Source organism: Alternaria alternata (assembly GCF_001642055.1).
Source record: "Alternaria alternata strain SRC1lrK2f unplaced genomic scaffold CC77scaffold_21, whole genome shotgun sequence".
Taxonomy (NCBI): Eukaryota; Fungi; Ascomycota; class Dothideomycetes; order Pleosporales; family Pleosporaceae; genus Alternaria; species Alternaria alternata.
In genome coordinates this window covers 510,682-524,591 of record NW_017306210.1, presented here as the reverse complement: position 1 = coordinate 524,591, position 13,910 = coordinate 510,682, and the positions used below count along the sequence as shown (strand labels likewise).

At 50.7% G+C, this 13,910-nt stretch overlaps 5 protein-coding genes across 5 annotated transcripts; 3 read left to right on the top strand and 2 right to left on the bottom strand.

The window, feature by feature from the left end:
• Positions 1–2,235: 2,235 nt before the first annotated feature.
• Positions 2,236–4,794, top strand: CC77DRAFT_1098224 (hypothetical protein). Its single transcript, XM_018529933.1, has 3 exons — positions 2,236–2,387; positions 2,440–2,800; positions 2,850–4,794. The coding sequence occupies exons 1-3, from the start codon at positions 2,325–2,327 to the stop codon at positions 4,646–4,648; spliced, it is 2,223 nt and encodes a 740-aa protein (XP_018382050.1). The 5' UTR covers positions 2,236–2,324; the 3' UTR covers positions 4,649–4,794.
• A 1,226-nt stretch (positions 4,795–6,020) lies between these two features.
• CC77DRAFT_971091 (hypothetical protein) lies at positions 6,021–7,344 on the bottom strand. Its single transcript, XM_018535826.1, has 2 exons — positions 6,966–7,344; positions 6,021–6,901 (listed from the first exon to the last, which is right to left on the bottom strand). Exons 1-2 carry the CDS (start codon positions 7,314–7,316, stop codon positions 6,260–6,262), a joined length of 993 nt encoding a protein of 330 aa, XP_018382049.1. The 5' UTR covers positions 7,317–7,344; the 3' UTR covers positions 6,021–6,259.
• A 154-nt stretch (positions 7,345–7,498) lies between these two features.
• CC77DRAFT_997156 (hypothetical protein) lies at positions 7,499–10,135 on the top strand. The gene is made up of 3 exons (XM_018536505.1): positions 7,499–7,778; positions 7,854–8,144; positions 8,197–10,135. The coding sequence occupies exons 1-3, from the start codon at positions 7,728–7,730 to the stop codon at positions 9,955–9,957; spliced, it is 2,103 nt and encodes a 700-aa protein (XP_018382048.1). The 5' UTR covers positions 7,499–7,727; the 3' UTR covers positions 9,958–10,135.
• On the top strand, positions 10,112–10,960 carry CC77DRAFT_1078026 (DUF1768-domain-containing protein; the record flags this gene model as incomplete). Its single annotated transcript, XM_018529270.1, has 2 exons — positions 10,112–10,561; positions 10,614–10,960. The coding sequence occupies exons 1-2, from the start codon at positions 10,276–10,278 to the stop codon at positions 10,958–10,960; spliced, it is 633 nt and encodes a 210-aa protein (XP_018382047.1). The 5' UTR covers positions 10,112–10,275.
• An 882-nt stretch (positions 10,961–11,842) lies between these two features.
• On the bottom strand, positions 11,843–13,809 carry CC77DRAFT_1065074 (hypothetical protein; the record flags this gene model as incomplete). Its single annotated transcript, XM_018528784.1, has 3 exons — positions 11,843–12,721; positions 12,773–13,295; positions 13,349–13,809. 3 exons carry the CDS (start codon positions 13,807–13,809, stop codon positions 11,843–11,845), a joined length of 1,863 nt encoding a protein of 620 aa, XP_018382046.1.
• Positions 13,810–13,910: the final 101 nt, after the last annotated feature.

The following is a 13,910-nucleotide window of genomic DNA, read 5'->3' as shown; positions in this document are numbered from 1 at the left end:
ACACAGCACACTCGCGACATTCTTCAGTAATTTTCTTGCTAAATCCGGGACATGCCATCCTCGTCGTGTCACAGCCACAGCCACCGGGTAGCAGGGGTCATGACTGGACGTGCATATCACTCGGGAGCAATCGGAACGCCCATTGCCTTGACGGAATGCCGTAGGATTCTTCCATGGCCAAAATCGTTGTCCGTTCTGTGCAGATTTGTTTTTGCCGGTACTGCAAACCGAGCTGGCAAGTAGCCCGAACGCGTGGCAGCAACGGTATTTGTCTCTACCATACCGCTGTTTTCTTTTGTTCAACGACGGCCTTCCAAGGTTCGCATAGCCCAACACACGTCTTGTCAGGCATCGAGGCATTTTATTCCCGCAGTCACAGTCAATGCGCAGCGCCGCGTTGCAACAGCGTGCTTAATTATTAATCGTGTTGATCTTACGGGAGTTGTCTCGTGTCCTTTCGCCACAGCACTGTACGAAGGGTACCTTGGATGCGTTACTCAGGTCAATAGCGCCATGGACATTAGCCAGATCAACACCTCCGTCTGCTCTCGCGGGTCCGCACCGGCTCCATGGACGTACACCGCGACCCGACGAATTGCTAATCAGTATGAGCGGTGTGTCTTTGTACCGCACAACGGAGCCGCTGAGGGCAACTTTTTTTTACGCAGAATGTGCACCCCTGACTGTTCGCTAACGGACCGTTGGTGGCATGGTGCCAGGGGAAGCGCATGCAACATCCGATTGCTCTCGCCCCATGTCTGTGACAGGCCGGACTGTCTCTTTAAAATAACTCACTGTCTACAGGTAGCCGTGGGATCCGGTCCGAGTGTCGACATAATTCCATCTGATTCAGTTCACGTTTGACCACTCCTACTATATATCGGAGGTCCCAGACTCTACACCTGCAGCTGCAGATGCGACTACAGTGGCTGGTGGATCACCCGCGTGGTGTGGGGAAAGCTTGATGGCTTGGGTAAGGCAGCCGCCTAGGGCTTCGCGCCCAGTTCCTACCATCTTCCGAGAATTGGGGCACGCGACTCCACAATCCACAGCACCACGGGTGGTTACGGACGACGAACTTTATTGCGTGCTATTACCCACATCCGACTTTCGCATTCAAGTCTCTGCTCACGATGGCTAATTTGCAAGCATCAACCATTGAACAAGTCACTATTATTAATCGATTGCCTCTCCTTACCGCAAAGCTGCGACTGTCATGCAGCTGTCAAGTCTCACCGTCTCTCTGACGCCTTGGCGGGCGAGTCAGTACAGTACATCTCAGATCTGGAAGCCCACGCTTGCATGAAGCCTTGTGGTCCGAGCAGACTAGCGTGGGTCGTAGTCTGTGGCACTCTCAGTCTATAATGTCTCATCGGAATCGGAGTCGGTGTTCACTGCATCCTTCAGGATCAATAGACCCAAAGATCCGAGACCATGAGAGCGGACTACTTTGCACACAACAATGACAGCCTCAGTTTTCGACCCACCAGCGCGCCCATAGCTATCGACATCCTGTAAATATCCTCTTCGAGAGGCCCATTCGGGAAGAGCAAACACTCATTCGATTGGTAAGGAATCTGTTGTAACAGCACCACAATTAATTTTAGCGAACAACAGTCGGTCGACGTTGCCTACGTTGAACTTCTTCTGTAAACCTGCTTGTATATTCTCAGATTCTTGGTAAAGCACACTGATGGCCTTCCGTTGGCGTCAAATGTCAACTATGACGCAGCGATATTCGGAGACACCTCCGCGTGGCTGCGACAGACTCCTAAGCGTGTTGATAACCTGTTCACGATAATCTGAGTGCTCGGAGAAATATCGAAACAGCCAAATTTACTACACGGAGCGCAACCCATTCATCTCATGAGGCTTTTGATCACTGCTTTTCTGCGCCTTCTCTTGACTACCTACGAATCCTGGAGCTAGGGAGTGACTTGCCTCGGCATCGCAGAGCACCCAGCCAACTTCGCATGCGAATATGAACATAATCATGGCAAATCGATATGTTGTATGCTTATAGAGTCGATGCAGATGCAAACAACATGAGTGCATACACACCACGTGCTTCGAGAGTGATGCGCGAACCATAGGTTGGGGCATGACACCCGGCCATTCGTTCTTGGCGCATTTGTGGGGCCGCGGATCGACGAGCGGCATGACGTGGGTCGTAGCTTCCCTCGTCATCCTGACCAACGCGTAGTTGGAGCCTGGAACCTTGGACAGCTTCAATAGCTTCAACGCGAGCTATACTCCAGCTCTCCCCACGTTTTACCAACCTCAATTGCTCTTTGCTCGGCGAATTAGTGACAGAAATCATCGCAATGTCACTCTCATCATGTTTCGGGTCGCGCAAACGCGACGATCAACAGCCGTTGTTGCCACAGGTATGTTCACGCGTTCAACCACAAAATGATGGTTGCTGACCGTAACGAATAGTATCGTGATGACACAACGCTCCAGCGTGAGGTGCATCAGAAGCTCCACTCGTACCAGATGTGGAGGGCGCTTACTATGGGTTTCATGCCATCTAACGAGCAACTCATCATCAATTTGCGCAGCTTGCTATCTGCAGATATCCTGAATCCAGAGAACCCCGATTTGAGCGATTCAGGTCGTCTGCTAGTCAAATTCACGAAACAATGGCTTCATCAATTCATCGACACGATGAACCACAAGAACAGCGAAGATCAGATTCAGGACTTTCTCTGGTACCTTTCCAAGGCTAGAATCTCTGTTGATGTTGGTGATATGGCGAGACGGACGACAAGGTCAAAGGCAAAGGCAGATGCTACTGCAGGTGCGTGCATACACATGTGTCCGACTGTCATCCGCTAACGCGTCCACAGCATACCAGAGCCTTCAGACTGTCGGGTCTCTACTCCTCACCAACTCAGACTTCCGCCTTTTCCTCTCTGATCTCAACGTCGTCGGTCGCGAAGTCTTCCGAGACTCTGCCTTTACACTGTCGAATGTGGCGAAGAAAGCTGCAAAGAAGATCGAGCCTTCGCCAGCAGAGTACAAGGCCCTTAAAGAGCCAGGTGCCGATGAGAACCTCGCACATTCCGCCGAGGAGCTGAGTGGTGAGGTCACTGAGGTGGCTCAGGTTGTTGGAAATGGTGTGGCCAAGGTTGCTCACAGGGCAGACGTCAGCCTAGCAGAGAAGCTACAGGGCGACGAGGGTGAATCGCTCTTGTTCCGTCTGAAGAAGACGGTCACGAACCTGAGGCAGAAGAGGGACTACAACGACTCCGTATCTGTACTGGCACTGCTGCTGAAGCGCTACGCCATGGCATATTCTCGCACAGTTGAAGACGCCATGGGCACGCTCGAAGAGGACGTCGACACGAACCCAGCAATGGACAAGGCTGTCAAGAACTTCTGGACTTTCATAAGCTCCTTTGGCGACAAGCAAGAATGGAAGAAACTCGAGGATGCCTTCCACAAGGTCTTGGAGCACTCCCGCAAGGACCCCGAATTTGAGGATCTACTCACCGACGTCGGCAATTCCCTCCAGAAGCTGCTTACTGACCCCGATTTCTTCGACCACATCGACGAGAAGTTTCAGGAGCTCAGGAAGAAGGCCAAGGGTGTTGGAAGCGAGTCGTCGCTTCGCCAGGATGTTGATTTGTTCTTTGAGCAAGCTCAGCGAACCTTTATGGCTGTTACACAGGACGAGGACATTGCGAAGATGATGAAGACAACCATGAGGATCTGGAACATCCTGTCGCCCATGCACTCAGCCACCAACAGCGAACTGGTTCAGGACGCCATCAACGTGTTCGTTCCTCTGGCAGTTCAGGCCATCCAATATATTCCTATTCCTCGCCTCGAGGTCTCCACACCCGAGATCGACATGCTCTTGGAGAACTTGATCATCGAACCCGGAAAGACGGTCAACCACACCTCCTTCTTGCCTTTCCGCTTCAAAGTAGAAACCTACAACGACTTTGAACTGCGCAAGGCGCGCTTCCGCGTCGCATCAAAGGCCACATCCAAGTTCACCATCAAGATTGACGGTCTCTCTTTCCGTGCTGACGAAGTCGGCTTCCTCCTCCGCGCACATTCTGGTCTTCTCCGTCTCGCCGACGAGGGCATTGCATCCTTCCAGCTGGACGAGCGCGGCATCGACATCCACCTCGACGTCGAAGTCGGCAAGGAGAAGCTAGAACAGATTCTCACCCTCAAGGCCGTACGTGTACATATCCACAAGCTCACGTACAAGCTGCGCAAATCCAAGTTCAGCATCCTCGGCTGGCTGTTCAAACCCCTCCTCCGCCCCATTGTCCGCAAGGTCATGGAGAGGCAAATGGCCAAGGGTATCGCAGATGGCATCCATGCTGCTAACCGCGAGCTCCTCTTTGCGCGCGAGCGATTGAGGGCGACGAGGATTTCTGATCCGGATGATCTCAAGACTTTTGTCAAGGCGGTCATTACGAGGCTCACGCCGGCTGATGATCCGGACGTGTATACGAGGGTGGGTGTCGAGGCGAACAAGAAGGGCGTGTTTGCGGGCAAGTATGCGCCCGGTAGTGTTGTTAAGTTGTGGGAAGAGGAGGGGAGGAGGGCTGAAGAGAGGATTGATGATTGGGATGAAGGGGGTTGGAGGAATGATGTTTTTGACTTGCATGCGTTGGCTATGGCTTAGGTGTGTACGTCTTCTTTCTTTGTTTTCCTTTCGGTATGATTGTTGAGCGTTAATGGGTATGTGGGGGTTTATGATGGGCATCTCTCTCTGGGCACAAAATGTTTTCATAGCGGATCATGGTTATTGGGCTGCTGGTTTGTTCTCGGTCATGGCATCTTCTAATGTAGTACAAATGTTACCATTATGATCATGATCCAATGTGTGCTTTCATGACTGCAAGCACGCCCCAGCCTTTCCATCTCACCGTTCATTCATGCAGTCTTAGCGGTTCGTCCGCGCTAAGAATTGCAGTGCACAGCGCTCTCTCCCGCTCCCTCACGGCTCTTCCCTTTGTTCCGCCCTAGACATGACCAATGACAGCCCAGGGCACGCAGCAATACACATGCAGCCTTCCCACCCCCCTGTTACGAAGTATGGGAGAAGTCAGCACACCTAGGTACACAGCCACGATTTCAACTCTTCGTCTGCGCTAAAGATTGCAGCGCAGCCTGGTGGTAGCCTTCCACTTGCACTACAATTCTTAGCGTAAATGAGTAAAGATCAACTCCAACGTTCATACTCCCCCACCAAATCAATAGAACAAGAGGCAACGCTGAATAACCAAGAAGCCTATGATATTGTTGCTCGATGGTGTGTCATGTATGGAGCTCTACTAATGAATCATCGTTAGAGTACATGGTGTCAAGGTTTTCCTCGACCATCATCTTGTTTACCGATTAATGCTTGCACTGCGATCTTTAGCGCAAACGAGTAGCCAAGATTGTGGCTACGTATTTTGAAGTCTGCCTTGCGTACTGGCTCTAGCAAGTCTGCCGTGCACTGCATTCTTTAGCGCGGACGAGCAGGTAGACCTAGACCATATGCATGAGGGAAAATGCGTGTGATTGGCAAGAACATTTCCACGCACATACGTGTACGAATTCACTACGAATGCACTGCAATCTGTAGCGTGGACGAGGGGTCGAGATTGTGTGGCCAACATGCAACAGGGCCGATCTGGACTACCTTGAGAAGACTATAGACCAAAAGTCATGTAGATATCGTGTGAGTGGCTGAATATGGTATAGTGCGCAGCCGCATATGGTATCTCGACAGCTCGTCTACGCTAAAGATTGCAGTGCAACTAGCGAGGGCGGTGATGCACTGCGGGAGCCTAGCGCAGGTGTCGCTATCTTCCTGTCAACCCGCTGGGATATAGTTAGACTTCGTAGCACACCGAAATTCTTGGTATGACACATAATCGTTTCCCCCAACAAGATGCTCCTTTATCGTCTACTGCTGGCAGCCTGGACTTCAAGCTAGGATAATTAAAGTCATCCCTCATAGCATTTTGAAGGTACTGTATCTTTTCCTCCGACGGCAGTTCAAGTACAGAGCTGTGGGACATATGATATTGACGTTTGAATTGACATCTACTTCATGAACGCCAGCTTTCACAGATTACTTTTTATCATACAAAGTATACATCGAGCTCAAGCCGTGAGCTCAGGTTTTTGGCACCATTGGAATGATATACCCTTGCAGGTAGTATGAGTTTCCAACTCTATACTCTGGTCTCTCACCGATTGAGAAGTCCCTGCAACTCCTTCTTCTTCACCCATCACCTTTCATCTAGAAAGGAGGCAGATAGAACGGGTACCCACCATTCTTCAACCTGAAGACACTCAGCAAGAAACTGTACATACCAAACAGCACACCGGTCCACAAGAACACCGCAAAAGACTGCGTACGCGCATCCTTAATCCTAGGAACCTTGATGGCAAGGGAGATGGCCGCGAAAGCAAGTACACCGTAGATGGCAGCAACAATCTGGCTCTCGAGACCATACTGGTTGCTGAAGCCACCAGCGAAATAGCTCATACCACCTTTGCCATCACCAACAACATACGGCGTCTTACGAATGTGATTGAACATGTGGCCAGACGTGAAGAGCAAGACGGCAATAAGGGAGACAGCAGCCCACAGATTGCGGTTCTGCAGCAGGGGAACGAAATAAGGCCATGCAACGGAGACAGCGGTGATGCCACCAAGCACAACGGTGGTGACGGTGATGATCTTGATCCAGTTGATGGGGCGCGAGACAGCAGGCTTGGGCAGTTCAGCAGGGACTTGTCGTGAGATCCAGGCGTGAATTTGTTCTGCGGTCTGGGGACCGGCGGTGAAGTCGAAGCGGACGGGTGAGGCATCTGGTTTTGCGTGGGTGCCGACGGTGGGGTGGAAGTAGAGGAGGACGGGGGCGGTTTGCAGCATCATCTTCGAACAGTTAGTATGTACATTCTACATTTAGATATATGGGAAGCAGAGGGGCTCATCTTACCGACTGGAAAACGTTCTTGCCATCTACGAAATCCAAGGTTCCGAATACAAGTCTTGTCGCACCGTTCTTGTCACCTTTCATCCAACTCTTACCCAGCAAATCCCACTCTGGCTGGAAATCCCGGCATAGCATGCAACCGAAACGCGGCTCCAAGGCTGTCAGCAGTATAGCGACGCCGTAGTCACGCGGAGACTTTGTCAATTGCGCATAGCTTGCATCGTCGAGCTTGAGTGGATGGCCGATGGATAGCGATTTGGCGCGGGCGTCATTGAAGCGGTCGCCGGTCGGTTTCTTGGCTGCGAGAGCTGTGAAGGGCAGCAGCGAGGCCGTGAGGAGGTTTAGCCACCGCATTGTGTTGTTGGGAAGCGGGTGGGATGGTTGGGGTTGCGGAGACTTGGTGGGTTGGACGGGAGCTCCAAAGCTTGGGAACGTGGCCTTGAGCGCTCGCCCGGAGATGCGGCGGCGTGCGTAATGGGCGCCAAGGCTGGCAGGGGTGTCGCGACATGGGCGTGGACCTTCACTCGGACTTGCAAACCTCCAAGTCGTTCGTCTTGGAGAATGCACTCGGTTTATTGACCTTGATCCATCGCGTCGTTTTGAATCCATTCAGAGTCATTCTTTCACTGTTGTGTTGCTAGTTCGGTACAGGCGTCTTCTCTCTGTTTGTTTACTCAGTCGCGTCCTCCCAAGGCCCCACCAGATCGATCGCACATCCACACTACACCTACAGATACAGACACATCATTGAGCAGATATTATACCATGGTCGCGACTATGGAGGCGGATATAGATACCAACTACGAGATGAAAGATGTAAGTAAAAAACTGCTGGACCCTGTTCCGCTGGTATCTTCTTAGACTTTCCGCTAACCCTTTGTGTCCTCTCAGCTCCAGAACTCGCTGCGGAACGCGACTCTCGAACTTAGTCTCGAGCGGAGTAAGCACTCGGTCGAAGCGGTAGTCAAAGACGAGGAAATCCGGAAGTTGCGGGTCGCCCAGTGCCTCCTGCAAGACGACAACAGCGATCTCCACGAACAACTCGAAGACGAGCAGGCACGCTCCGACGAGCTAGAGGCATCACTCGAAGAGGCCCTTGCACAGTTGGACGAGCAACGAGCAGAGGCAGAGGCAGCGCAAAACACCATCCGCACCCAGGCGCGGGAAGTCGCCAATCTCAAGGTAAGCACGTCCAGCTTGCCGATCAATGCACTGCTTGCTTACACTCCATCAGGCCGAGCTCAAGGCTATGGAGAACGTCACATCCGACTCCAACAAGATCCTCTCCGACAAACTCGCCCTCTCCCGCGAAATCTCATCATTACGCCCTGAAGTCGAACACCTACGCGCCCAAGTCGAATCCAACACTGGCCTCCTTGCCGAGAAACTCGCGCTACAACGCCAGATGGCGACGCTGCAAGTCGAGCTTGAGAACGAGAAACGGACTTCCGCCCGGACAATCGCCAAGCAAGGTAAGAAGATGGAGCAAGACGAAGACCTCCGCAACGAGCTAGAGGAAGCGCGCAACCAACTCGCAACCGAGAAGAAGGACCGGATGAAGGCCGAGGCAGGACTCACAAAGGCAGAGAAGGCTATGGAGAAGGTGCAGGCCGATCTGGAGTCACAACAACAGGCGACCGAAAGTCTGCAAGCCAAGGTTGAGAGCCTGTCTAAGAAGGAAGCCAGCAAGGCTGCTAAACACAGTGAGGCTCAAGATGCTGCGATTGAACAACTTCGCCAGGAACTGGAACAAGAAAAGGCTGCTCGTATCCAAGCAGAAAAGGCGAGCAAAAATGCTGCCTCCCGTGACGCAGAGATTGAAGAGCTCCGACAGGAACTAGAGCAAGAGAAGCGCGAGCGTCAAAAGGCAGAGAAGACAGCGAAGAAGGCTTCACAATCCTCGCAACAACCAGACGATCAAGCCGAAGCCACAAGGAGAGAACTAGAAGAAGAAAAGCGAGAGCGCAAGAAGCAAGAGAAGGAGTACACCAAGACCCTAGCTGAGCTCCAAGGCAAGAACGCCGTCCTTGATGACAAACTTGGTGCCTTCCGTGAGAAGCTACGAACGACAAAGGAGAAGCTCAAGGAGAAGGAGGCCGAACTCGAGAGAGCAGACAGAGCACAAACTGCGCCACCAACCAAGAGCATGGCGCCTCCTGCCACCATGCCTGCGAAGAATGCTCGGAAGCGCATGGCTGCTACGGCTGAACCAGAGACTATGCTAGGTACGCCTGGTGACGGGTTCCCTGCGAAGAAGGTGAAGCGCGCCACTTCTGTCACAGCTGTTGGCGACACATCGACATTCTCCCTCACACCCTTTTTGAACAAGACGTCTAGCATTGCACTTGGTAGTCCCATTATCGAGGAGGAAGAAGACGAAGAAGCTGAGCAAGAGGTCGAGGATTCGATGCAAGAACATGCCACACCAACGGCACCGCCCAAGAAAGCTCTCAAGCAACCAAAGCCTAAAGCCCTGGCTCCGTCCGCGTCCAGCAAAGCGAATGCAAAACCCCGGAACAAGAAGAACGCTGCGGCCGCCACCGTCAACCCAGCCCTCGAAATGGTATCGGAAGAAACCGAAGACGCCCCTGAAAATGCAGCACCACAAAAAGTAGCAACCAAGGACTCGGATGGGCCCTCGAAGAAATCCAACAGCAAAATGATGAAGCCTCGCAAATCCCTCATGTCCTTTGCCACTTTTACCGAAGAACCGGCTGCCGAGAAGAAGAAGAAGCGGAAATTGGGCGCTACGGCGGGCAAGACACTTTTCGATACCGAGGGGGAAGGGGATGATGCAGAGGATGCTGGTGTGCTGCCCAGCTTGAAACCGGTGGGACTTAGTAAAGGCCTTTTTGCTGCAAGGGCGTTGAGTAAGAGTGGTGGTATGGGGAAACAGTCCAGGCCGATTAGTGGCGGGTTCAATATGATGAGTGAGGAGGCGTTTACGTTTAGTCCGTTGAAGAAGGATAGGAGGGGGGCTAGTATTTTGAAGTAGAGTGAAGTAGGGAGGAGGAGGGGGTGGTTGTACGATATTGCATTCGGTGTATATACGTTATGGAGTTTGGTATTATTGGTGGATTTGCATTTGTTAGACTTCATTATATCGTGCACACGCACTTGATCGCAGAAGACTATCACTCTCTCACCCCTGGTACTGAAGCAAGTGAAGGTGGACACTATTCGTGCGCGCTAGAGGTGAGGCGCTCATGTTCTCTACATAAATTTAGTCTTCTTTTGATATCTAAACTTCTTTCCGCTACCTCGCCTCATATTCTCCCAATTCTCGAGTTATCAACACATAACCTACACGAAGATGGAGCCTGAATGTGAAACAGACGAAGGGCCAGTCTTCTTCTCCTTCGACAGCGACCAGGGCAATGGTTTTCTCAGTCCAGCGTTCCTCAGTTCCTTCCAACACGAGAACACTGAATACAATTGCAGTGAGCGGTTCTTCCAAGCAAAAAAAGCATTATGGTTCGAGGACGACAGTGGACTATATGAGGCCATAGTGAGCGCGACATATCCTCAAGAACAAAGGGCTATAGGCAAGCACATCGAAGCCAGTAACCCCTTCTGGTCACGTAGCTGGGCGATGACAGGTGAGTTATGGAAACACTAGATTTGATATAGACAACTAATGGACGGCGGCAGTGGCCTATTCAGTTATCAATCTTGCAACGTGTCTAAAGTTCATAGCTTCAGAACATGCACCGATGCTTGCGCAGAAGCTCATGGCCACGGGACATCGAGAGCTTGTTATGGCAGATCCAGATGATGTGTTTTTGGGCATTGGGTTGGACAGGGTTTCAGCAGCCACACACGTCGGGCCTTGGCCTGGACGGAATCTGCTGGGGGAAGTGTTGATGGAAGTAAGGTTGAGTTTGAGGGTGGAGGCGAGTTTGCAGGAAGAGAGGAAGGTGTTTTCGATGGCGAGGTTTCACGTGATTTGTCCTGCGGTGTCGTCTTCTCAGGTTGAAGTAGCAGAAGAGACAGAATAGTTCATCGTAACGAACGACTTGGAGGGGAGCAAGTTGGGAATTGGAATGGGAAATGATGCGATTTCTAGATCAGAAGTGATGGATTGCAAACAAAAAGTGATTTTTACTTTGAGCATCTTAGACTTTGGAAAGAACACGCTTGTAAGTAGCTGCCGATGAGTCTACAAAGGCTTCGCGTGTGGCGGTTCTGGTTCCATGCGCTTGACATGCGATAACTGTGTTCATGTCGATGCGTTCTCAGTTACCTACTTAAATAACACTGTGCTGTTGCACATCGCGACGGGGTCTTGCTGTTCAGCAACCATTCTGAAGAACAATTTGCACATCAATTGCACAAGTTTAGGGTACCCTTATTGCGCTGTAAGAGAGGAGGAATCTGGAAGTCTTCCAGTAGCCACATAATCAGATGATTGACATCATGATGCAGGCCAAGATCTTGGTATCGTAAAGCTATCAAGATGGTGTAGTTCGTTTTGAGTTTACATGATAGCAGCGTACAAATTGGGAAGCTTTTTCGGCCAACCCCAAAAGATCAGATGGAAGCAATCCGTCACCTAGAGATCTAAGACCGAATGGAAGCAACCAAGTGCCTAGAAATATAATCCCCAAATTATATGATGAAAGCAATCCGCTACCTAGACCCCTTAAAAAGATTGGATAGAAGCAATCCTTCACCACGAAAGATCAGATGAGAGCAATCTCTCACTAATAGTTTTGCCTGATCGGGCAATAATATTCAAAGGTGTCGATAACTTAAGTTATTTTAACTACAATTTAGCAGCGGACCTTCTATCTCGTCTACCTCCTTTCGTCTCATCCGATCTTTTGGGGTTGGCCGAATAGTAGATGGGGTTGGCCGAAAAAGCCTTCCCTACAAATTCTTCACCATTTCCATGCTCCTGGCATTCGACTTCGTGGTTTTTTACCTGAACGTGCGCGTTCTTTGTGTTCTTTGGCAGTTGTACGACGGTTGAAACGCGCGCTACGGTTGTCCAGGTACTGACGGTCCCAATAGTCCCGTCCACCAAAGGGCCAATCGAGACTCCAATCCTTTTCCACAGTCAACGTGGGATACTCTGAGAGCAGGCTGTAGCCAGGTGCTTGGTGATCCAAAACCCATTCGAAGCCCAGAACCCACTTTTGCTCCCAGTTGCGTTCAAACACAATCCTCCGATTATCGATATATGGTGACCTGTCCGCTCGTTCGCTAACCACACACAATTCGGGGTCCAAATCCAAAGAGACGAGCCAATCCAAGAATTGAGCACCAGCAATGTAGCTATACATGGATTCCTCGCATACTGTGAACATAGCTTCGATTATTTGATAACGGCCATATTGGATGTCGCTGAGGATGTCTCTGTTCATCCGGAAGGCGGGAAACTGGGATTTGTGCCATAAGCGATGTCGCCTTCTAGCAACACTAGCACAAGATCGTCGGATTATGACCCGTTGGTTCCTTCGAAGATCTGCGCCTACAAATAGTTCTAAGCTTTTTTGCCAAAGCCATTGAGCTTCATCATTTCCAAAGCAAGCGAGGCCATCAAACCACTTCTTGTCTAATCTCTTGAGTTCATGGACCAGATCTAGATCGTCGAGAAAACATCGATATGTATCGATCGTATTGGCGGGTAACGAACGTGGCTGACAGATGTTCAATGCTAGTGATAAAGGTGACTGGTTGCGTAATGAGAGTTCTGGTTTTACGCCGTATCCAAGGAGTAGTCGACATATATCCGATCTGTGGTTTATAGCAGCATACTGGATTGTGCGTAAGATGAGTGTCTACAAGTGTTTACAGGTGCGACTCACATGAAGCAGGGAGTGTCCTTCAGCCGTTCGCAAGAACGGATGAAGAGCGCCAGAACTAATCTCTTCTTGGAGCTGTCGAACGCTTCCGTCGCATATGATATCATAAAATCTACTACTTGGGTCACCTATAGGATACGTTCTGAGCGTGGGAAAGATGCTGCCGTATGGATACTGCTGGGTGAAAGTCAGACCGAAGCCTAAGAACGTCCACACCGCAGAGACTTCATGAGCTGTCCAAAGTATGTCTCTTTTGTAGCTTTTAACATTACTTTGCTGATCTTTGAGTGTCCAGTCCTGGTAACGTACGACTTTGCGACGGTAGAGTCCAAGTTTTTCAAGGGCAGAGCGTACAAGTATCGTCTGTTGTGAATATCGGACCGGAGATGGCGGAACCGAAGACACGGTATCGGAAGTTCCAATAGTAAGCTTCGAGTCTGAGCATGAAACAGAAGTCACAGCAGAGTTAGTACGACTGTTCAGCTTTGTTTCTTGACTTCGGAGTAATATTGGGAACAGGCTCATCCTATCAATATCCAGTTAGTTCGCAAAGTCTAACGATATATAACAGGGGCTTACAAGATGCCGCTTTGGTTTATTGAAAGATTAGTAGTAAGAAGATCAATGTCATGTTGTATACGGGTCTCAAGGGTTGTGATTTCCTTTGCCTTCAATCCAAGCTTGATCTCACTTTTGAGCCTAGCTGTAGACCAACTAGACTGAGATTGCGGCAGACTGAGTTTCTTTACAATGTCCACAAGCGGCTGTATAGACTTCTCACAGTCTTGAAGACACTTGAAGATTGCCATCGAAGGTGCTGGGAAGTGCATTCCTGAGAGAGATGACTGTTGCTCCAGGACCTTTGCCGCATCGTCTAGCAATGCGTTAAGCAGCTCCAGTTTGCCCACAAGCCGTTGCAACTCTTTCGACGCGCCTTTGACATCTTGTATGAACTCTCGTACAAGTGCGACGGATTGGATTAGTTGTATTGTCAGGGAAACCACGGCTATGCCGCTGGCAGCCCCGGAGAGGGCTTCCATCAATGGTGACGTCGGGATATCTGCAAGCGAAGAGGTACAGTGGCAGTCGCAAGAGCCAAACGGGGAAGAAAGGAGGCAACCCTCCAAGCTGATGGGTAGGA

Bases quoted from the DNA above. Each gene is read 5' to 3' on its own strand.
- CC77DRAFT_971091 (XM_018535826.1), bottom strand. From the start codon at position 7,316: ATGCGGTGGCTAAACCTCCTCACGGCCTCGCTGCTGCCCTTCACAGCT. The intron at 6,902-6,965 runs GTAAGATGAGCC...AACTGTTCGAAG, and splicing joins GCAAGAACGTTTTCCAGTCG to ATGATGCTGCAAACCGCCCC.
- CC77DRAFT_997156 (XM_018536505.1), top strand. From the start codon at position 7,728: ATGGTCGCGACTATGGAGGCGGATATAGATACCAACTACGAGATGAAA. The intron at 7,779-7,853 runs GTAAGTAAAAAA...GTGTCCTCTCAG, and splicing joins CCAACTACGAGATGAAAGAT to CTCCAGAACTCGCTGCGGAA. The intron at 8,145-8,196 runs GTAAGCACGTCC...ACACTCCATCAG, and splicing joins GGGAAGTCGCCAATCTCAAG to GCCGAGCTCAAGGCTATGGA.
- CC77DRAFT_1098224 (XM_018529933.1), top strand. From the start codon at position 2,325: ATGTCACTCTCATCATGTTTCGGGTCGCGCAAACGCGACGATCAACAG. The intron at 2,388-2,439 runs GTATGTTCACGC...CGTAACGAATAG, and splicing joins AACAGCCGTTGTTGCCACAG to TATCGTGATGACACAACGCT. The intron at 2,801-2,849 runs GTGCGTGCATAC...ACGCGTCCACAG, and splicing joins AAAGGCAGATGCTACTGCAG to CATACCAGAGCCTTCAGACT.